The sequence below is a fragment of the Drosophila guanche genome, unplaced genomic scaffold (genome assembly GCF_900245975.1).
Source record: "Drosophila guanche unplaced genomic scaffold, DGUA_6, whole genome shotgun sequence".
Lineage (NCBI taxonomy): Eukaryota > Metazoa > Arthropoda > Insecta > Diptera > Drosophilidae > Drosophila > Drosophila guanche.
This window is the reverse complement of record NW_022995754.1, coordinates 2,584,443-2,607,074: the sequence shown is the minus strand read 5'-3', so window position 1 is coordinate 2,607,074 and position 22,632 is coordinate 2,584,443. Positions and strand designations below refer to the sequence as shown.

The window sequence follows — 22,632 nt, the reverse complement described above, 5'->3', positions numbered from 1 at the left end:
CAATCGCAGCACTGTTCCCCAACATTTCTCATGGAATAAGCAACATTTAGTACCGTGGAGAGAAGGATGTCCTCGAATTGAGAAAATGCTTGAAATCTTTGGCTCGTAAATCTGCTTTGGAGGGATATCTTAACAAATTTTGCATAATATAAAAACATTAAGGCATTATTATGTTTAAGAGCAGCTTTGAAAACGAAATGTTTATATGAAATAATGGAAACAGGGTACACAAAGGAACATACTACAGGGTGGCCAGAAGCAAAAATGTCTACTTCGTTTTTTTCTAAGCCTTTCAGCTAAATCGTTATTTTAGTAAACAATTCAATAAAAGAAGACATGAAGGGTAGGCCAATCTTGTGGCGATTGTACAATAAATCGTAGAAAATTGTAGTTCTACTGCTGAGAGTCTAAGTTGGATGGCAATATTAAACACAATATTAAAATCGAGTAAATATGTCTTTGACCGAGACCGATTAACCTTCTGTTGACCAAGGGGTGTCTATTTAAAAGGCGGGCCTTCAGTGCGTTAAGTTTGAACAGTCACTCGGAATGAGCCATTCACTGTTGCGATTAAATACAAAAAAAGAAGCATTTCGCTAAGACATTGTTTATTTAATTGTTTGCCGCTTAGCTAAATAAAATATCATGGCTGATGACGACCGTGATGATCAGAAGGAGTACCGCTGGGAGACGGGCTACGAGAAGACATGGTAATATTGTGTAATAAATGAGAAATCCGCACAACTCAATGTGGTGAAATCTTTCAGGGAAGCCATCAAGGACGACGAGGATGGACTGCTGGATGGGGCCATTGCGGATATTATCCAGAAGGCCAAGCGCCAACGGCAGGCGCAAAAGACAAAACAGAATCGGCTGGGAATGATGCGGCATCTCTTCCTCATACTCGACTGCTCCGAGTCGATGAGTGTGCCCGACCTGAAGCCCACGCGGCTGCGTTGCACCCTCAAGCTGCTGGATCAGTTCATCGAGGAGTTCTTCGATCAGAATCCCATTAGCCAGATGGGCATTATTGCCCTGAAAGCGAAGCGAGCGGAGAAAATAACCGAATTGACGGGCACTTCGCGTGTGCATCTCAAGGCACTGGAAAGGTAAGCAGAGGCGAGATTCCACCGCATGGCTTGGACAGCGTATGAAACCAGTCTGTTGTCCTTAGCCTGGCAAATGTGCCGCTGACCAGCGAGCCATCGCTGCAGAACGGCCTGGACTTGGCATTGAAGACCCTCAAAGTTGTGCCCTCGCACGCATCGCGGGAGATTGTCATCGTGATGGGCTCCCTGACCACCTGTGATCCAGTGGACATAAATCTAACCATCGATGAGCTGAAGAAGGAGGGCATACGCTGTTCGGTCATCTCATTGTCTGCAGAGATTCACGTCGCTCGCTATCTAACCCAACAGACAAGAGGCACTTTCGGCGCTGTCCTGGACGATGCACATTTTCGGGATCAACTGATGTCGCAGGTGGATCCGCCGCCTGCGGCCAAGACACAGCACAACTCGCTCATTCGCATGGGCTTTCCGCACACCAAGAACGAGGTGGAGGGCAAGGATGCACCGCTCTCGATGTGCATGTGCCACATAGAGAATCTGGAGGAGCCCAGCGAGCTCTGCACCACCGGCCACCACTGTCCGCAGTGCAATAGCAAGTACTGCGAACTGCCCGTCGAGTGTCAGTCGTGTGGCCTCACTCTGGTCTCGGCGCCACATCTCGCCCGCTCGTACCATCATCTGTTCCCCGTGCCCAACTTTGAGGAAATTCCATTCGAGTCGCTGCCGAAAGCCTCGGAACGCACCACGGAATGCTACGCTTGCATGAAGCTCTTTGGCCCACTGGCAGACAAGACGGTGTTCAAGTGCGGCTTCTGCAAGCAGCTGTTCTGCCTCGATTGTGATATCTTCATACACGACACGCTGCACGCCTGCGTGGGCTGCAACACCATACCCGGCGTCGATGGATTGGTCTACCAACAGAGCAGCAAGACCGTCGCGGATGATGTGCATGCCGGAACGTCCAAGCATCGTGGACAGTTTAGCATCTAGCTAGCCATTTGCATCTCCGATCATCTGCACTGTAAATAGTTACTAAAAACCAACAACAACTCCATCGTAGCATAGGGCGAATAATATACACCGATTCAGTTCAATTCCACTTCGTGATTCGCATCATTATAAGGCATTGTTGGTTGCTGCTTTTGGTCTGAAGGTGAACGCAGAACCTCTATGGCTGTGCCCATTAACATTCATAGTTAATTTTTAGCTTGTTTGCTGCTGCTTTGAGTTGAGTTCGTCGCCAGCGTTCGAAGCATTCGGTTGGGCTGTGTTTTTACTTGTTTTGTTATTTGTTTTCATTTGATTCGATCGCGGCTTCTACAGGTGTTCTCTGTGATCTGTTTTGTTGTCTGACGTCTGAATAAGGTACGGGTGATAATAATAACCAGACGAGGGGGTGTGTGAAGAGTCGAGGGAGTTTCCCAGTTTGTTTTTTCGGAGTCCGTACATAAATAATTATGGTTGCTGCTTTAAACTAGTATTCAACTGGTTTCAGCTGAGCCAGACTGCCAGCACCATTGATTATTTTATTACGGCTTGAAAACGGATTCGAGTGGCACAAACTTTGAAAGTTCTAAGGCAATTTCAAAACAAAATATGGAAAACTACAGCTGTGTCAGCTGTGTCCTTGCCATTTCATTTGTTTAAATACTCGCTCATTGAAGCTGATTTAAAACGCAAATCGCAGTTAAACGACTGGCAGACAGTCTAGCTTAGTCTCTGCAACTAATTACCGACTATCCCCAGCGGGGATAGGCATACCTGCCTATACCCCACTTAATTTCACACATACGAGAGTAGCAGCATTCACGGAATAAAGACATTTCCGCATGGGGCAGAATCAAGCGAGAAATCGCAAATCTTTTCGGGTGATAATTGTGTGTGAAAGTGGAATGAATCGGATACAAATAATATCACTCTCGTTTTTGTCAAAGGGTTTTTTTGGGGACAATTAAAAGCAAATTGAAATAACTGAAGCGGCAAAGAAATTCGTGGACGCTTCAGGTTTCCACGACCATCATTATCATTTGGAAAATTGCATAGGCAAAATATTTTGCACAGAGGGAAGAGGCGAGCGAGGAACGCCTCGACTGCCCGGGGAAAACTAACCGAAATTTGTTCGTAATAATAATTTATGCAGAAATAGCCTGAAAGTGAGTTCTCCAATTTGCGAGGCTTGTTGGCCAGGCCAAGCCAAAGGGTGGCAGACTTTGAAGCTGAAAAACTTTTCTCCGGCTAATCACTTGTTAAGTAATTTGTTACGGCATGTTCGGTTGGGGCTCGCTGGCAGAAAGGGGCTTTACGGGCAACCCTTCTAGACACACACATCCAGCCCACCATCGATTTGATTGGTATTTTCCCTGGGGCAAAGTTATTTGCATTGTTTTAGAAGTTGTTTGGCAAATTGTTGTGAATATTAATATAAACACTAGACCTACACTCTCTCTCTGGCAATTTGCAATCACTGATTAAAATATGATGTCTGCGGAATCGACTTCAAAAGCTAAACATTAATTTGCAAAGTTACGAATTCACGAGATGAATAATTATACACTGAAAGTAAGTACACTGAGGCAATCAAATTCTTAACATATACAACGGAAGTTATGCAAGTCCCATTAGCAGGGGGTTTGGGACTGGCCCCAGCCCCTCCATGTGCTGCCGAGCCCATTTTTGGTGGGTTTAATTTTATATATTGCTAAATGAATGAATTAATTGAATAAAGGGGCAATCCAATTAGCAAGTTTGCAGCAGTCAAAATGAGAAATCGTTTCTTATATCGGGACATAATTTAATTATTATCTCCGCTTGGGGGATGCGAGTAGGCGATTGTTTATAAATACATTACATTAATTTACTCACAAATAGATATTAATCATTCTAGTGGTTGTTTTTGTAATCTGTGCAGCGTACATTTTGTAAATTATTAACAATCTATGGTAAAGCCACAGACAAGAATTCCGCTTTCATTGCTCAAATCAGCACAAAAACACATCATCAACAGACGGAAAATAGCCTTCCGGCCAATTGAAATGAAATTGATAATCCTATTTCCAGCTATCCATTCATATCCATTGATTCGCCTTTCATCGTACACAAAAAAATATGACAAGGATTTAACAACATAAAAAATCCCCTCGATTAATGACGTTAAATGGAGTTTTTTTTCCTCAATTCTTTCATTTTTTATTTGGCTTACCTCCAAACGCAATTATGCAATAAATGCTTCTCAATGTTTGCACAACTTTTTAATTATAAATTGTTGAATTACTAATTTACGAATACGGCGGCGAATGCAAATTCGCAAACGGCTTGAGGGTGCATAGGCAGGCCATCCCACCTACTAGCCCCTTCCCCTGTGTACTAAAGGTATGTATACTAAAGTTAGTAGTTGCAATTTAATTGCAGCTCACATCGGGCCGTGCATGGCCTTAACCCGATTTCCATTAAGCGTGGCCACACCACCTGGGGGGAAAACCGACCACTGCCCGGGAAAACCCCCCCGTTGCAGCCAGCAGGTGTGGGCTGTGTGGTGTCTGTAATTTGAGCGTTTGGGAAAACTTTTTGGAGCTACGCACTCGCCTAAATATGTTGCATGCAGAAGGTGTAGCAGGGCAGCGAAACTTAGTCGGGTGATTTCCAAAATTTAATCTGCCAACTGATTTAAAGTGAAAGTTTGTCTCCTGTAGATACAAATATGAAATACTGATCAAATTCATTTTCAATATATGTCACTTGTAGTAATTTCTCCCTTGGTCTAAGCATTGAAAGGCCGCTGGGGTTAATACACCACACCTTTAGCCATAGCCACCAAACAATTGAGAAAATTAATAACTGTAAACAGATCTATTGCCATTACTCTCTCACACCCGCTCTGGCTGATGCTCTCATTTGGTTATTGGTTTCCCTTGCACATTCTCCTTCGCCTGCTCACGCTCTCTCACACACACTCTCTCTCTCTCTCTCTTTGCGGTTACAGATCTTAATTGCAGTTTGTTTAGCGTAATTCAAGCCCGCTGAGCGGTGTGCGCCGGCAGCAGTACGTGTTTTAACAAATTAAAACTTTTTTTGTCCCTACGCTCAGCTTCGATCTCGGTGTTATTAGGTATAAAATAAGGCGCGAATGATAAACGGAGAATACTTCAATTTAAGTGTCGTCGCGTGACTGTCGTTTGTGTTTGCCTTTTTTTTGTAACTGTAATCTTACGCGGAGTTGCCTGGAGTTGCCTGGAGCTGCTCTTCCCATATAATATAATACGAATCGAATCTGCAACGGAGTAAGAGCACGGTAATTCCGGTTTCAGAGCTTCTCTTTTTTGTTTTTTTTGCACAATTTTGGTTCTTTATTGTTTTCAGTGGACTTTCCTTTTGATTTTGTATTCCACGCATTTTGGGTCATAAATGACATCATTTTTTTTAGTTCGTTTTTGCGGCATAAAGAGAGAAGAGAGATGTACACGAATATGGATGTACACGTTTGTATGTGTGTATGTACGGTACATGAATATGTATTTATTGTTTGCCTGCGGTGCTTTTTATTGTTTTGTAGTTTTGGAGTGTTTTTGTCTCTGCATTGGAAGGTCACCCACAATCCTATCATTAACGACTTCAAATTAGAAGTGGAACTTTGCCTAAAGCTGATCTATGTATAATGAACTTTAATTTTGTCCTAAGCTTCAAACCGGTTCCCTTCCGGCACTCTGATTTATGGCGCACCTTCGTAAAAGTACTTGCAAAAACACTCTTCGCAATGATAACTTGCAAAGAAAAACAAATGCCTCATGGCAACTGGGGGGCTTGCACACACACACACAAACACAGAGAGAAAACACAGAAAGTGAACTGATTAGCTTGACCGATAAAATAATCTTGTCAGCGTTTAGGTGGACATGGACGAATATAGAAAATCTCTATCAACAGATTGCTTTCTATAGGTATATATATTTCCAATGGAAGAGTTATAGTATGTGTACCAAGTATAAACGATATCTTAATGGGGGGGTTTTACATTGTAATCGCCGACTGCTGATAACAAGCACACTTCTACAGGGGAGAGAGAGGCACTTACACGGTTTGAGCCAGCGAACATTATGTGGCCAGTCAGTCAGCCTCTTGGCATTCCATTTGACTTGGTTTTTAGCGCACACACAGAGAGGATTTCCATCTGCATAATTAACCCGGCTGAGTAACCCTTGCAACTGCGACCTCTTGCTCAGCGAATGTCAAGTCAAGAAAAGTTCTGGTTCCCCCCCCCCAAACAGAGCAGTCAAATACAAAAAATGCAACCGCATGCGGCGGCCGCTTCAAAGTCACAAACAATTTACAAGCCAGAGTGAGCACTCAACAAGCCGCATTTAAATACAGCCAACCCATTGTTGTGGCACCCGCGACTCCCCCGCGACAAGCCAATCCTCACCTGACAACCAGCTAATAAAAATTGTTAATATTATGAAGTACTACGGGAACGAAGGCACAATGTTCTACTCCAGTCAAATTGAAACTTTTTCGAAAACAAAACAAACGAAAAATGTATACAAAACCATTCAAAGGCGAGTTTAATGCGGCTGCTGGGGAGAATTCTTCAGCGAGTTCAGTGACTCTCGCAGTTGTGGGTGGGTGGGGCAAAGGTAATCTACATAATTATAGATGCCTGAATGGGCACAAGTTGCTACCAGAGAAAAACGAATGGCTGCTATCAGCCCGGAAAAGATATCGTTTTTGGCAACATTTCGTTAGAACGGAACACACTTCTTCACTTATCAACAAAAACTCAATTGAATGTCTCTTTCATTTGTACATGCTTCGTGTCAACACAGACGCCAACATCCTACCGGCCAGATAACGAAGTTCCCCCTCTACCCTCCCTTAGTGTCCATGCTGTGCCATAGATAAAACTGAAGCAACACCTCCCCATCTATCTCTCTGTCCGTTTATCAGGCGGAGGGAGACTCACGATTAACAGGGGGAACATCGCTCAGAGAGTGCAGCTATTAGCCAGTCGCCTATCTTGAGGAGTCTTGCCAAATGGAGGGCCTACTTTAATTGCATCAGATATACCCGCACTCGTAGACGTATTAGACGTATGAAATTATATAGCCCCACAGGCCGACTTTGCACTAAGCCAACGCATGGAGTGCCGCTGCCTCCTGCCTTCGCTACGTCAAGAATTCTCGGGCGATTAATCTCCAGAAGTGTCTGGCCCACAGCGAAAGATAACATAGCCATGAACGATTATGTGGCGAACCAAAACTCAGGCGATTGTACATATTTTTTGGCTAATTTTTATGGAACGTCTGGGAGGCGTTATAAACCTCCCGACCCAACTGATGCCATCTAAATCCACCACAGGAAAGTTGAAATAAAATTGGCAAAAATATTTATAATCCTCTCTGGGCTAATTGTGGGCCATTAAAAATTAAATTCCAAAGTGCGTAAATAATTATTATTTATGGAGTGTGCTTCAATGGCCAGTAGCAGGGAAGAACTATTTAAATGGACCTCTCGAAGTGGGGAAAACTACTCTGCAGATGCAGACTTCAGATATAGAAACGGGAAATCGTAAAAATTCAGTTCGATGCGATCATAAATTAAAGCAGGGAAACAAATATGGTACAACCATAAATCGATTGGGCACTGCACTGACAAAACCCATCAAAAAACAAAAAAAAAAGATATCGCTTGGTGCTCGTATTTGTGCCACAAAGCAAGCGAAATATTTGTTATCCCTGGGTAGTTATCCATGAGACTTAACGGCGCAAAAGGTGTGAAACTGTTTAACAAAGAGTTTGCTCAATGGGCAGCTCAAATATTTGCAAGTAATCGAAACATAAATTAGCAATCAATTAGGACATGCCCACGGTCTACGGTCTGCTGGGGTTCCAGTGATTTATCAAACAAAACTGACGTCACAGCGCGACACTTCTGACGTCAAAATGTCTCGTCAAAAGAAGTGCTAAATGCAGGCAAAGTGGTACCAAATGTAGACATTTGTGCTGTTTCAGGTACCACCCACCGATTGTTGGCTTTAAAATCTGCGACTGCGACTGCGACTTGCGTGGCTGTGGATTATGTTTCACTGGTGGCAAACTAGGCCTACTGCTTACTGCAGACCCGACAAAACAAGATTTGATTTGTTATTCAAGTTTGACTAGACTGTCGTTACCGCGCCACAGGCCCCACAGACCCAGAGGCACAGCCATTAGCTGCCCCAGAGCAGCCGGTCTCCGCGTGGTCACTGCTCTGAGCCGAGCTTTTCACTCGAGAAGTATTTTGACAAGTCATTGGTCTGGCCCGAGGCTGCGTCTGCGTCTGCGTCTACTTCTCTCTCTCTCTCTCTCTCTCTCTGGCCAGTCTAGCGCGTTTTAAATGCTTTTTACCCAACCAAGTCTAAGAGGGGCTTACGGGCTGGGGGAGGACGTGCTGTTGGTATGGAAAATAACCAAAAGTAAATGTGAAAACTTTGGTTTGGCCAAGCCGGAATGTTAATATCACCCACACAACTGTTGCCAGAACGATCAAGCTTCCCGCGCCGCCCAACTGTGTCAAGGTCGCACGGCAGGCAAGCAGGCAGTCGCACGTCTCATCGTAGGTCTCGATCAGTGTCAAACGGGTGCAACGGCCTGCATTCTAAACGAAGCTGAAGCCGTCCGTCCGTCCGTCCGACCGTCGCTTGCAAGTGTAACACTCTAGATTCATGGTCTGCCCCCCGGCCCCGGCCACGGCCCCTGTGAGCGCATTTTTCGTGCAACGAGCGAACGTGTCTGAATGTTTGGTTATCAGCAGAGACCTAAAAGTGGGCTGTAACTGTATTGTTCACACACAGTGTGATGATGATATGTGGCAGCCACAATTGCTAACGACTCTCTCGTCGAGGGCTGGCAATCAATGGCACGAGCCAACACAGAAATCAGTCATAAAAGAAAAAACAAAATGCCCAAAAAGGAGGGGGCTTATCGGCTGGTTGGCTGTGACGTCAGGAACGATTAGGAGCACCTGCTTAATAACTAGAAAACAGCTTTTATCGCTGGTATTTGTCGTATAAAGATTTATGTAATTGGGATTTGTTCTGTTCGTGCCAATCGGGAACGAATCGGGGACTAAAGCCCTCGCCAAAAATAAAATTCGGATTGAACCGGAAAGCACTCAATGCCCTGCGCTGCGATATCTTCGTTCTGCGTTCGCTGCTTTCGTTTGGCTAAAAAGTTGTTAACAATATTTGCGAGCAGAGCGGCGAGCAGCGAGCAGAGCGCCGAGCAGCGAGCAGAGCGAAATCCAAAGCTTTAACCGTTCCAACAGCAGCGGCCCACGATCAGAAACACTTTGGAGCGCGTCGCGCGCGGTAACTTGATCGGCACAAAAATAGTTAGTTTAGTTAGTAAAAGTTTTCCCACCGTCTCGAGTGTTGTCTGGCGAGCAAAGTGAAAAGCCAAAAGTGTTTGACTGGAAATAAAAAAGAGGAAAACGAATTAAAAAGTATGTTCCAGGTGATATTCCGGCAGAGAGCAAGGACTCCACTGACTCCAACCCACTTTATGTTCTTACCCACGAGCAGCCAAATCCCCCCTAATCAGAGTGGGGGGATCATTGTTTATATGACTCAAGTCCCGAACCCGACCTAAAACAAAGAGAATGATCATAAAGTTAACAATTTGCGGTGCCTATAAAATTGTGCAATTTATAAGAGGGCCCCCCACAGTTCACCCTCTCCGAGTGTATTTTTATCAAAGGAACAAGAAAAATATAATAAAAAAAATACTTAGAGGAATGCGGCAGAGGCCGGCTGACTGTTTTGACCACGCAGCGGCAGCATGTTCGAGGAAGTTTCTTGCCGGGAAATCCCCCAGAAAATTTGCATAAAACTCGAACCAATATTCTGACATTACTATTCTACAGGCAGCTTTTGAATTAATTGGACTTTGCAGTGACCCATAAAACTAGTCGACCTTCGATCACAGATGATTTAACATTAAGAGCCAGCCACGGCCCCTGCCCCACTTGGGATTAGACTTTTAAGACATCTCAAAACAGGTATTGCCCGCTGGGTGGGGAAAAGCGAAAGCCTAGTCGGAACGCTATCTGCAAGGAGTTTACTTTCGCTGTGGCTGCCCTTGAGTGCCACAAGTGAGACTCTTGAATGGTCTATTAGTGCGCGCATTAACACCGATTTCTCGCTGCTAATCAGCCTGCCAATCAAAGATAAGATAACTTGCCAGGGCAGGGACAGGCACAGGGACAGGCGCGTGCTCATCGAGCAGCCACTTATCAGGATTACCAACAGGTCGACAAAAATATTACACTTTAAACCCTCGATGGCCTGGGTTACCGAAGCACCATTAAATGGCCTTTCAAAGACATTGTAAATGGTGAGACATATCGATTAGGCGTTGTATATGACACTCGGGCTTGTTGTTGGCTGATACATTCTCGGAATGATGGAATACCCACTCGATTACGTTTCGTGCTTAGGGTTTAATCTGTGCACATAAATAATCCTCCACAACTTATCGCGGCTATAATTCGTTACCAACTGGATAATCAGTGGTAGCACTTTCGAGAGAGAACTGATGGTGAAATATCTGTGGCACTGGAAATACTTTTGTTTTGTTGCTGGATCTGCTGGAAACTTGTAGCTGTCATCGCGTTTTCCACTGCTCATAAACCACATTCGTACGCCGTAAAGTTCATCAATTATTCTCGGCTCAAAAAAAGTCGTTGGAGTACATTCAACAGGCATTAATTATACGAATACAGATGTTAATGCCCTCTCCCCTGTTACCAGTAACGAGTTACTTCGCCATGAGTCATTGCCACAAAGATACAGCCAACAAATGTTTTTAGGGCTGGCAAATCGGCGGAGCTATCAAGACAGACCCCGAGGCAGTGCGAACCACTTGTCGGGGAGTTATGTTTGCTCGATCCACTCATACTCCCGATTAGATATGCTTTAGTCTTGACCTGGACAATGTCTAATTGATGTTTCTTCTTACCATTCCTTTTAGTTATGGCGAAATTCTGGAATGCACTCACACGCCGCAAAACGGACGATGTCAACGAGGGCGAGTCCCAGCTGGCGCGAGTCCTTAATCTGTTTGATTTGACGGCCCTCGGTGTGGGCAGCACACTCGGACTGGGCGTCTATGTGCTGGCTGGACAGGTGGCCTACAACATTGCCGGTCCGGCGGTCACCATTTCCTTTCTGATTGCCGCCGTTGCCTCCGCCTTTGCGGGCATTTGCTATGCGGAGTTTGCTGCTCGTGTGCCCAAGGCTGGCAGTGCCTATGTCTACAGTTATGTGACCATTGGCGAGTTTGTGGCCTTCACCATTGGCTGGAACTTGATCCTCGAGTATGTGATTGGCACTGCCAGCGTGGCTCGCGGCTTGAGCGGCTACTTTGATGCGCTGATCGACAACAACATGTCCAAGGCGCTGAATGAATCGATGCACATGAATGTCGACTTCTTGGGCGACTATCCTGACTTTTTGTCCTTTGGCATGGTGCTGCTGTTGGCTGGCATCCTCGCCTTTGGCGCCAAGGAGTCCAGTTTTCTGAACAACATTTTCACGTGCGTCAATTTGGTGACGATTTGCATTGTGCTCGTTGCCGGCTCCATGAATGGTGAGTGCTGCTCCTCGGACTTCCACCGATCTTTATTAATGCTCCTTTTGATCCCTGCAGCCAACACCGCCAACTGGCGCATTCCTCAGGATCAAGTGCCCGAGGGTTTTGGCACGGGTGGCTTTATGCCCTTTGGCCTTGCTGGCGTCATGGCTGGCGCGGCCAAATGTTTCTTTGGCTTTGTGGGCTTCGATTGCATTGCCACCACGGGCGAGGAGGCCATCAATCCGAAGCGCAATATTCCCCTGTCGATTGTCATCTCGCTGATTATCATCTTTCTGGCGTACTTTGGTGTCTCCACGGTGCTGACCATGATGCTGCCGTACTACCTGCAGGACAGGGATGCGCCCTTCCCGGCTGCCTTCGATGCCGTTGGTTGGATCACCATCAAGTGGATTGTGACCATTGGAGCGGTGTTTGCGCTGTGCACCAGCCTGCTGGGTGCCATGTTCCCACTGCCACGCATCCTGTACGCCATGGGCAACGATGGCATCCTCTTCAAGCGGCTGTCCAAGGTGCATCCGTACACGAAGACACCGCTCATAGCCACCATTGTCTCGGGCATCTTTGCATGTGAGTTGGCAGCACTTTGAGAGTTAATCCATGGCTGACTTTATTGCTTTTCCCAACAGCTGTCATGGCCATGCTTTTCAACCTCGATCAACTGGTGGACATGATGTCCATTGGCACGCTGCTGGCCTACACCATTGTGGCCATTTGTGTGCTGGTGCTGCGCTACCAGGACGAGGACATGACCAAGCTGGTGTCTGTGAAGGCGCCCAATGTCTTCCGGCAGTTCTTCAATGGCAACTCGTATCGGGAGCCCAACAGCATGACCTCCGGCATCACCAAGATCGGCATCGTGGTCTTTGCCATCGTCTGCCTTGTGTGGTGCTCGCTGCAAAAGGTCTTTGACCTCAACAGCACTGGTGGCATTGTCTCGCTGAGTCTCGTGGGCGTTGTGCTCATCCTCATTGGCATTGTCATTGGCATGCAGCCCGTGTCCACCATTGAGCTGACATTCAAGGTGCCACTGGTGCCGCTTGTGCCCTGCCTCAGTGTCTTTGCCAACTTGTATCTGATGTTCCAGCTGGATCTGAACACGTGGATACGTTTCCTCATCTGGATTGTGATTGGTTATGTCATCTACTTCTGCTATGGTTTGCGCAACTCCACGCAGATCTCGAGGAATCGCAATCACGCCGAGGTGGCAGCCAATGCGCTGCAGCAGCAGCGAGATAATAATTATCATGGCCAGCACGAGAATCGTGCCTTCGAGCCGGACTTTAAGGCGGAAAATGGCTTCAAGTCGCCACCGCCGTACGAGTACTCCGAGAAGCTTTAAGCAAAAGTATTATAGGAATCCCCACACCCCCTTCCGATTTTACACAATTTCAACTTCATTTTGACTCCTCGACATTTACTCTTGAATAGAACAAAGACTCTTCTTGCCTTTCCCAGCAGCCAGCACGTGTATGTGAGAGAGATGAATAGATTGCGCATAAAAATTAAATGGATCTGCAGCCATCACTTAACCCATTCCACATCTAAACATCTACACACATTCCATTGTATAACCCATGTTTGTAGCAGCGGATCTGTTATTTCTATGCGCCACACACGCTTCCTTTCGTAAGCGACTTCTAGAGAGAGCTCCAGTAAACCCCAGACTCTATTTAATCCATTTCGTCATTTTATTAAACAATTACCCTAACTGTTTATACAGTCAACTTTTAGCGCTTTTAAACCACTTTTAACTCTGCTTAAACTACCCTAAAGAAACCCCTAGGAAACCCCATATGAAATACCCTTCGCAGTGCCCCCCAATTTGTTGTGATATTTGTAAATATGTATACACACACACACACCCCCCAAACATATATTTATGTATGTATGTATAGAGCTATAATGATCCCATATTTGTATAGTTTTTTTGTATCACAATTTAATGTAAATGAAACCATTATTTTATGTACAATATCAACGCAGAATGCAGGCTGCAATTTGCAGGCTTGGCCTTGTGGCCTCAGAGCTGCACTTAGTTTTTAAGCTCTTTAGCTGCTCTAAGCCTTTTCCACACATTTGTTTAACTATTTTGCCAAAACCCAGAAACGAATTTTACCCCTGTCCCCTGTCCACTCCCATCAATTGTTTGCTTAATAATAAAATCCAATGTTGTTCATCATTAAAACGGATGAGATATTTAATTGAAATTGCCGTGTCTTAATGCTAGGATTACCGTGAAAGTCTACTAAATATTTATCTAGCAAGAGTGCCGCATGAAGCAGTCTCTGTGGCTCCCTGGCGTGTGGCAAGTTCTGCCTCATGCAGCCTCTTTCATATGCATTTTCTGGCTTTTTTTGTTTGTTGGACTTGGACTTGGACTAGGAATCTGACTGCGATTGCGTTTGCGTTTGCGACTCTCTCCCACATTGTTTGCTAACCAGCTTAGTTAAATGGCAAAGAATCTCCAGACTCTGCAACTCCTCTAATTTCTAAGCCTTGGGAGAACTTGAAGAGTAAATAGGACACAAAAAAATTCGGAGTAACTGAGCGGAGAGCCAAAAAGCCAGACAAAAGTTGCTTGGGGATAATGTAAGCAAACGTAGAGAGGAGAATGGCAAAGAGTTTGGGTATGGAGCATCCTGAATATGCCAAGTGTAGGAGTAGGACAAAGGCATCGTCCACTGAGAAAATACAATTGTTTTGCCCGGATTTACTCTTAACCCCTTCTATTTCAATCTTTTTCCACAGCACTAATTTATGCATTTTAAAAGCATATCAAATGCTTGCGTGGAGCGAAGAGAAGGCAGTGCAGCAAAGTGGACTGGATAGTAGAGCCAGCAAAAAGAGGATATATTCCGAGAGGGAATTGTAATTTGACTTTTGTGTCTTTGCTGTGCACATATGCGGAAAAATGCAATTTTTCACACGCTGCCATCGCAGCAATTGAGGGAAGAGCTTTTACACAGCAACTACTTTTGCTTTGCTTTGCTTTGTTTTCTTTTTCTTTTTCTTTTTCTGTTTTTGCCTTTCCTATTTTTCCTCTTTTCTGTGTTTGCCCAGCTGCTCGGCTCAGTAATCAATAGCCCCAGAGTAGGAGACATTCTTCCTAAGCAAAAACCTGTGAGGCATTAAAAGCCTTCTACGATAAGAAGATTTTTAGCTATCAGCTGAGAAATATCAACATTCATTTGAATTGTACATTCTACTTTACACATGTCACACTGGTGTAGTTCTACATGTACTCTACACAAATATGACAGCCTGCAAGTCTGCTTCACTCTTTGTGCCTGGCTTTGCCCATTTTGTGGTAGATTTCCATCAACATTCGGCATTTGTTTACTAATAAAAGAGTGGAGCCAGCGAGCGCCTGAGCTTATTGCCAATTTAAACTAAACTTTAAGCTAAACTATTCTTAAATGAAATTGTTTTGTTGTTTCAAACTTGCAACGCTCGCAATAGCCACGAATACCTTGCGCTGGAATTTGTTTTGGGTAGGAGAAAGTATGTATGTGGAGGAGGGTCTGCTCGTGGGTTTTAATGTATCTAATCGAGCATGCTACATGCTCATATAACATTTCAGTTCTACGTTTTATGCTCTAGCTAAAGTATTATTGAATATTGGAACACTTTTGCAAACGCTTTTTCACCTTAGCCAAAGGATCTTTGCATTGATTCTACTTCCTCCGAAGCAATGCAAATAATAAATGTACAAGCCAGTCATGGAAAAAATAATAGAAACGGAACTTTATCAAAGTATTTTTCAAAGTAGTTTCATAAATTGGCTTCAAAATGTATCTAAAAGTGTCTCAAAATATAAAGAAATAACATCTATAGGCAAATGTAATGCACTTTTGTACGTACACATGTAAATATGTAACTATTTATGTACCATATCTTCTAATTAAAAGTGTAATCCCGGAGTCGTGGGCGTCGCAACATCAGTCTTTCCCATATAAATGCTGACGTGCGGCCGATCTATGGCACCATTGCTAAGCATATCCCTATCCGTACGCCCATTAAAGCGCTATACATCCATTCGCATGCCACTTCCACGCCATCGAATAATCGCACAGACCCACAGAGATGCAGGGGAGTGGGGTTCTGGGGAGGTTTGCAATGCAATTTGCGTTACGATGGCGCTCAAATAAAATGTTTTCGGCCTAAAAGTATCAGATTCGAGTGCGCAAAGAGCGAGAGCTGCACTGAAAGGTGAATAAATAAACAATAAATGCCCAGCAAGGGCCATGGGATTAGGGGGAAGGATTGTGGGTTGGATGCAGTGCACCCTTGGACCACCACCACCACCATCCCCTCGCCCCTTGCCCCTTGCCATGTTGGTCACTCATTGCGCGCGTTCTGCGTTTGTGGTTTCATTTGTGAGTTTTAATTAAATACGTTTAAATATTTGTTATTTCCGACAGACAGAGGCAGACAATCCAAAAACCAAAAACCGAAAAACGAAACCGAAGCGAAGGGAATGCACCAGGAAGCTGGCTGCTGCATGGAAGAGCGAACGCGAACTGGCGGACTGGCGTCCACCTGGTAAATATTAGCGAAAAATTAGGAAAAGTATTTGAAGCGCAACATGTTCGTCCTGCGGCTTTCAACATGCAAACGGGGGCCCCAGGCCGGGGGAGGCGCGCACATCATTTGCGAAAAGTTTTCGGTGCGTGTGCATTTCATTTATTTATAAATAATGCATAATTAATTTAAAGTGCGTGCGTAAAATTGTTGTTAAGTGCTTAATCCTGTAAAGCACACACAGCGACAGGGAGAGGAGCCACAGCAGGAAGCGGCACATGAACGGGCAATCAAGGACAGGACAGAGCAGGGCTAGGGCCAGGGCCAGGGCCGGTTATTGATTTGCATTTTGCATGCATATTCCATAAGTCCATAAACTATCACTAAATCGAAAGCGAAGAGCCAGTGGGGGCTTCCGTGCCGCTGCCGGCGAGAGTTTTCCATTATTTATTTGATATTTTATTAGTCAAGTTTTTGGCCATTTCATTTGAGGACAAAAACAAATCAAAGCCCCTCGTTGCGACGGTTCAAAGCAATTAACTGGAATTTCATATATGTATGTTTGTGAGTCCAAATAGAATATAAACCAAAATTGCTAATGATTCTGGGTTTCGTCATTTCCGCACCCCCACACACATGCAATTTGAATCCGCAATTTTGTCAAAGTCAGAAAGTTCAACATTTTACATGCGGTCACAAAATCAAATTAACTTTTAGCGCGCACACATTTTGGGGGCAGCGACCACAGAGACTGGCCCAGAGAGCTGGGTAATAGTTTAAAAAAATGTCATATTAAACGAAAGTACAGCGGCGTGGGGCTGGGAGCATTGCCATGTGCATATAATAGGCCGATCAACATCAATTAAGAAAATAATCCCCGCATTATTTGAATGGGCAATGGGCGATTGCTATGGCAGGACTGGCTGCTGGCGGAGTGCGAGTATATAAATATTATTTGACATCGACAAGGGCACAACAAAAAACTGTCAGCAAGGGCGAGAATTAAGCCAACATTTTTCACATATGCTAAGCGTGCCGTGGGGGAGAAAAAAAATTGCCAGCGCATGTTGTGCGGTCGTAATGACGATGCGCTGTCCGGATGCTTGCATTGACGATGATGTTGATGATGACAGGTGCTACATGCAAGGACATGACATTTATCAACTCGGAAAACTTGCCAGCACGCACCATGCACAGGGATAATTATGATTTGGAGCGGCGTAAAGAGAGATCATTTGGCCAAGAATTGCGCTGCAGGAAGGCTTCCTTCCCAGCTACATTCATTTTCAATTAACATTTTCAAGTATTTTGCACATTTTGCACACTAATTGCACATTACGTGGGCCCATCAAAACAAAAACAAAGATACCTAACTAAATAAATACACACATACACATAGAGCAAAACATATTATTTTCTCTATTTATTTGAGCAGCGCCACGGGACAGCAGGTGCTGCTGATAAAACAAACAAAAATGCGTGCTATATGAGAATTGTACACAAAAACACAAACACAAATGTACATATAAAATATATATAGGTATATGTGCCATATGGATGTACTTGTGGTTGAAAGGCATTTTAGATTTGGTCCAAAAACATTGACGCATCGAGCCATTTAACCAAATGCATCATACGCACTGTTGCATGGTTCGCACCTCTTGATTAGTGTGCACACAGAGTACAGGGTATGCGTGTCAGAGCAAAAGGGTTAAGCTGTAATGGAACTTGCTAGTTTTTAGAATTTATTTCGATTTATTTCTATTCAATTTGTTGCCTGCCGCAAGTCAGTTTTTACACCCAAATTCCAGCACAAACTTCTTCCATTTTTGCACAATTTTTAGTAGCTTTTCCTTTAATAGTTACCCTCCATTTGGGAGTATCATTAAGTCTGTAGACTGCCAACACATATATGTGTGCGCGGAAAATGCAAACATGGTCATAAAATCGCATTTGGCATTTTGTGTAAATCAAATCAGCGGAGCGGGCAACGGAAACAAAGCCCCCAGAGTTAGAGCGGGTGTGGCAAAAGGAATTTCCTTTATGTTTTTTGATGACCATAATGAAAAGATCAAAAGGCCATAAAATGCCAGCACCCATGGCGGGCAGTAACAAAAATATATCAACGACATGTGTGTGTGGCGCAATCAACAAAAAGGAGCTGCATATAATTTGAAATGCAAATACGCAGCATATAAAGGTGGAAAAAGTTATCATATAATATGAAGAGTAATGGCGGGCCATTAACTTGGGGCCATAAAGTGTCGCAGGGAGAATTATTGTGCGCATAGATAGGAGTCCTGCACACAATATCCATCGACTCTTCATTAAAGCAATCCTGGACCCGTATCTATGTGAAAATCCACTCGACTGAGCAAATTACTGCGCACAGAGTGCGAAAACTCAATTTGCGGGTGAAACGTCTTCGGCTCCGGGGATCCGATTAGGGTCTGGGGAGGAGGGTGGGGGCTTTACCGGGCAGGCCAGTGTCCAAGTCGAGTTCCATTTAGTCTCGTCAACTGCCATCAATTTGACTAACAATATTCACGCCAATTAACAAATTAATTGCCTACTTTGCTGGCTGCACTTGAAGGCAGCAAACACACACTGAAACACACACACTAGCAAACAACGTACGCTGCATACACACGTACACTCGCTGCTCTTAGGCATATTCCCAATGGCGTCTTAGTTTTATGGGCAAACACAACACAGGCCGCCGCCACAAAGCAGAAACGTTAATGAAATTTCCAGCACAGCAGCCCCACAGGGCGGACAAAGCGGTCGGAGAGAGGGGAGAGCGAGAGGCCAGCCGAGGGAGTGCCTTGGCTTGCCCGGTAGGTGGCGTATTTGCAAAGCTTTTAATATAATGACACATTATCATGGCGCAGGCAGCGATGTCAAAGGCAGGGCGTAGACAAAACACACACACACAAGGAGAGAGACGGAGACACACACACACATTTGCATGTGTGATGCATGGCACAAATGAGCTCACGCATAAGCAGATAAAGGGGGAGCGGGGAGGTACAGTGGGTGGGGTCGGGCACGAGGGACATGCACTTGCAACTGTTTGTTACGCGTGGTGCAAATGGAAGATGGTTGTGGCTGCTACTCATAAAGGAATGCCCGATCGTTCGAGGTGGAATTTGACAGGAAAATTATGGTAAATCCATTAAGGATCTTTGGCATTAGATTGTAAGATAAATATTCAAATTTATTCGCTAGAAAATGATGATCAACTCCTGACGAGCAGAGATACCTGCTTCTACGCTAAAAATCGTAGCTTGCCCATTGTTCTACTCCGCTGTCCCGTTCCCACCATGCTCTCCCGCTCCCGTGCTCTTCCCCTCTTGTGCTCTCCCGCTCTTGTGCTCTCCCGATCCCGTGCTCTTCCTCCCACCTCATTCTCCACCAACTTTACTGTCGATTTATTACTGTTATTTCTGCTGATTTTACGCCAGCGACCTGTAGGCCGCTTTTAAATTCGCTAAAAAACCGAAAAACAGTAAAGGGGAAGTGCAAACAGCGACCCCTCCCTGTTGCATATGCTTGCCGCTTATAAAATATGCAGCAGCAGCAACGCTTGTTGCAACAATGACAGTATCAACAACAGCAGCAGCAGCAGCAACAATTGCCGCAGCAACATCAGTGTGGCATCCATTTAATTTCGTTTTAATGCACAACATATACGCCACTCCACGAAGGTGTCCTGGCCGATTGCCGAGCACCGCCGCTGCCGCTGCCCCTGCCGCCGGGCATTGTCCTTATGCCGAGCGCAAACAATTGTACTTTATCCAGCAATCAAATGATTGCACAAAGAGAGGGGCAACAACAGGAGGGAGCTGCAGCAGGGACAGAGACAGGGACAGGCACTGGAACTGTGGCAATTAAATGGCTGAAGTCTGTTTAATGCATAATTTTTGGCCGAGTTGCATATTACTCATGTTGTTATTACTGTCCTGCCGATTGTCGCTGTCATCATTTGCTATTTGCCTGTTGTCTGTGTTTGCCGAGTGCCAATCGAAATTTTATGGCACCACTTAGCCAGGCACAAGAGGGAGCGAGAGCGCGTGATGGTGGGTGGGTGCTGCAGCTGCAAGGAGATATTTGCTGGATTATAAATATAAAACATTCCTATAGGCATATAAAATATGTCTATAAAGTGTAGAACTTGGGGCACCAACGGCTACAAATTCGAGGTTTGCTTCACAATTAATGGCAAATGCTTAGGTACACATTGAAGCACTTCCAAAGCACTTTCAGGGCATTATAAATAGCAAGAAAAATGTGCCAAAAATACATCCAAGAGCTCTCTTATGCCCCTCATAAAGGGTAACAAATTTTAAAATATTTTTTAATATTCTTTAAGGACTGCCATGCCACATTAAACGCTTGTCATTCCAATTATCATAAGAACAAACAGCTATCGATCATTAGACAAAACAGCGCCTCAAGTGGCACTCGTGCTGAGCAGGAAACAAATTGTTGGCCGAAAGTGTAGCAGTGTTCAAGGTCGCAGAACAACTCAAGAGTTTTTGGCAAGATGCTTGAGCCAGAGCAGCCGTCAAGTGGCTAGAAAGGGAGGAGGTACATGCTGACAGCTAGAATTTTGGAAAGTATTTTGATATGTTGAACATTTTAGTTGTAAAAAACTGCAAGAGCAGCCCTAAAACAGTAGCAGCTGCACTTTGGCTGGGCTTTTCTTCGAAAAGTTAACTTCCAGCCACATTACCATCATCAAACAATCACAAATGATGTACATCGAAGACCAAGTGAAGAGCTACTTGAGTTTGAAAACCAGATCCAAAAATAATTTGTGCTCAAGTGCGTGGCCGAAAAACGAAAACGAGTCGCGGGAGCACGAACCAAAAACTGATTGCCAAGTGGTTAATAGAGTCCGCTGTTGGCTCTGACTGTTGGCTCTAAATTACATTCGTTGATTGTTTCTGTGGGTAATGAAACCTGAATCAAACATCACTTGCAGAAATCGCTATAAATACTCAACGCGAATGGGGAACAAGACATCATTGGGTTCAATACCTTCGACACAGTAACATCTTCAGTCAGTTCGCATTATAGTTTGCCAATCGCCCACAAGAACTATAGCCACAGAATGGTGAGTGTGAAGCCACAACTGCCATCAAGGATCAGTTTTATACCATTTCCCCCCACAGAAACTCTTCATTGGTGCCCTCTCCCTGTGCCTGGTGGCCTTCGCTGCTGCCCAGTCGGCTGAGCCAGCGGGTCTGGAGCCTTCGGCTGAGTATCTGCCACCTGTTGGCGATGCCGAGGCTGCTCAGCTCTCCGAGGACGGCTACCGCTACAAGACCGTGCGACGCCTGAAGCTGCGCCACCGCCGCGAGGTGCCCAACCAGGAGTATCTGCCCCCCGTGGACAATGCACCCAGCCAGGAGTATCTGCCGCCAGTCGACGCTGCTGCCATTGGTGACACCAAAGTGGCCGATGATGGCTACCGCTACAAGACCGTGCGCAAGCTCAAGTTCCGTGCCCGTCACCGTCGCGATGTCTCCGAGATCGCCGAGCCCAGCAGCGAGTATCTGCCACCTGTGGAGGTGTCGCTTGCCCCCGAGCTGAAGACTGTCCTGGGCGATGATGGCTACCGCTACAAGACCGTGCGTCGCCTCAAGCTGCGTCGTCATCGTCGTGAGGTTGCCGTCGCCGCCGAGGAGGCCTCCGCCGAGAGTGCCCCGAATGGCGAGTATCTGCCCCCCGCAGAGGTTGAGGCTGAGCCCAAGGCTGCCGCTGAGGAGGGCACCGAGCTGGCCCAGGATGGCTACCGCTACAAGACCGTGCGTCGCATCCGTTACCGCCGCCACTAAGGACACTCTGGACTGGACACGAACTGAGGAATATTGAACCAAATTGATCCTGGAAAGTACATAGAGTAGAGCTGGGCTCCACCCAGCTGACTCGACAGCAATTGCCCTTTTTCGACCTTTATTTGTTCTCCCAATACTAGACTTTCAATTGTTCCCCCCCAAAGCATATGGAATAATAAAATTTATTCACGAAAAATCAGTTGAAATCGAGTTGAATATTTTTTCTGCTGGAGCAGCTCCTCTGCATCATGTGGCTGGTGGCCAAGCGGAGACCCCCAGTGAAATTAACATATTTTCTAAATTGCACATTAAATAATATCCACATAGGGCAAAAAACGAGCAGCAGGAGGAACAGCGGAGAGAGGAGAGCCAATGGCCGAAATGGAATTGAAATCAATGGCCAAGTAATGGCCAAAAGCAGGCGGAAAGGCACACAGAAAATGAAAAAGAGAAGAAGAAAAAACTTTTGGCCTGCGCCAAAAAGCGGTGCACAAAAATTCTATTTAGAAATGAAGTGTGCGCTTTTAGGCGCACCAGCCAGCAGGAGCAGCAGGAGCGATGGCTCCAACAAACCAC

The 22,632-nt window shown here is 45.3% G+C and overlaps 3 protein-coding genes across 5 annotated transcripts; all 3 read left to right on the top strand.

Moving 5' to 3' along the window:
* The first annotated feature begins 551 nt into the window (after positions 1 to 551).
* On the top strand, positions 552 to 2,169 carry LOC117589014 (general transcription factor IIH subunit 2). Its single transcript, XM_034280637.1, has 3 exons — positions 552 to 710; positions 768 to 1,109; positions 1,175 to 2,169. The coding sequence occupies exons 1-3, from the start codon at positions 646 to 648 to the stop codon at positions 2,058 to 2,060; spliced, it is 1,293 nt and encodes a 430-aa protein (XP_034136528.1). The 5' UTR covers positions 552 to 645; the 3' UTR covers positions 2,061 to 2,169.
* Positions 2,170 to 2,321: 152 nt separating this feature from the next.
* Positions 2,322 to 13,899, top strand: LOC117589013 (cationic amino acid transporter 3). Of its 3 annotated transcripts, none has more exons than XM_034280636.1 (4): positions 2,322 to 2,435; positions 11,069 to 11,686; positions 11,747 to 12,259; positions 12,319 to 13,899. In XM_034280636.1, the coding sequence occupies exons 2-4, from the start codon at positions 11,071 to 11,073 to the stop codon at positions 13,029 to 13,031; spliced, it is 1,842 nt and encodes a 613-aa protein (XP_034136527.1). In that variant the 5' UTR covers positions 2,322 to 2,435; positions 11,069 to 11,070; the 3' UTR covers positions 13,032 to 13,899. The 3 variants fall into 3 exon arrangements, with proteins under 3 accessions (XP_034136527.1, XP_034136524.1, XP_034136526.1); XM_034280633.1 differs by lacking the exon at positions 2,322 to 2,435 and adding an exon at positions 5,071 to 5,358; XM_034280635.1 differs by lacking the exon at positions 2,322 to 2,435 and adding an exon at positions 9,409 to 9,542.
* Positions 13,900 to 21,226: 7,327 nt separating this feature from the next.
* LOC117589049 lies at positions 21,227 to 22,255 on the top strand. The gene is made up of 2 exons (XM_034280677.1): positions 21,227 to 21,332; positions 21,391 to 22,255. Exons 1-2 carry the CDS (start codon positions 21,330 to 21,332, stop codon positions 22,054 to 22,056), a joined length of 669 nt encoding a protein of 222 aa, XP_034136568.1. The 5' UTR covers positions 21,227 to 21,329; the 3' UTR covers positions 22,057 to 22,255.
* Positions 22,256 to 22,632: the final 377 nt, after the last annotated feature.

Coding starts and splice junctions, on each gene's coding strand:
- LOC117589013 (XM_034280636.1), top strand. CDS start 11,071: ATGGCGAAATTCTGGAATGCACTCACACGCCGCAAAACGGACGATGTC. Junction 11,687..11,746: donor CGTTGCCGGCTCCATGAATG/GTGAGTGCTGCT, acceptor TGATCCCTGCAG/CCAACACCGCCAACTGGCGC. Junction 12,260..12,318: donor TGTCTCGGGCATCTTTGCAT/GTGAGTTGGCAG, acceptor TTTTCCCAACAG/CTGTCATGGCCATGCTTTTC.
- LOC117589014 (XM_034280637.1), top strand. CDS start 646: ATGGCTGATGACGACCGTGATGATCAGAAGGAGTACCGCTGGGAGACG. Junction 711..767: donor ACGGGCTACGAGAAGACATG/GTAATATTGTGT, acceptor GAAATCTTTCAG/GGAAGCCATCAAGGACGACG. Junction 1,110..1,174: donor CATCTCAAGGCACTGGAAAG/GTAAGCAGAGGC, acceptor TGTTGTCCTTAG/CCTGGCAAATGTGCCGCTGA.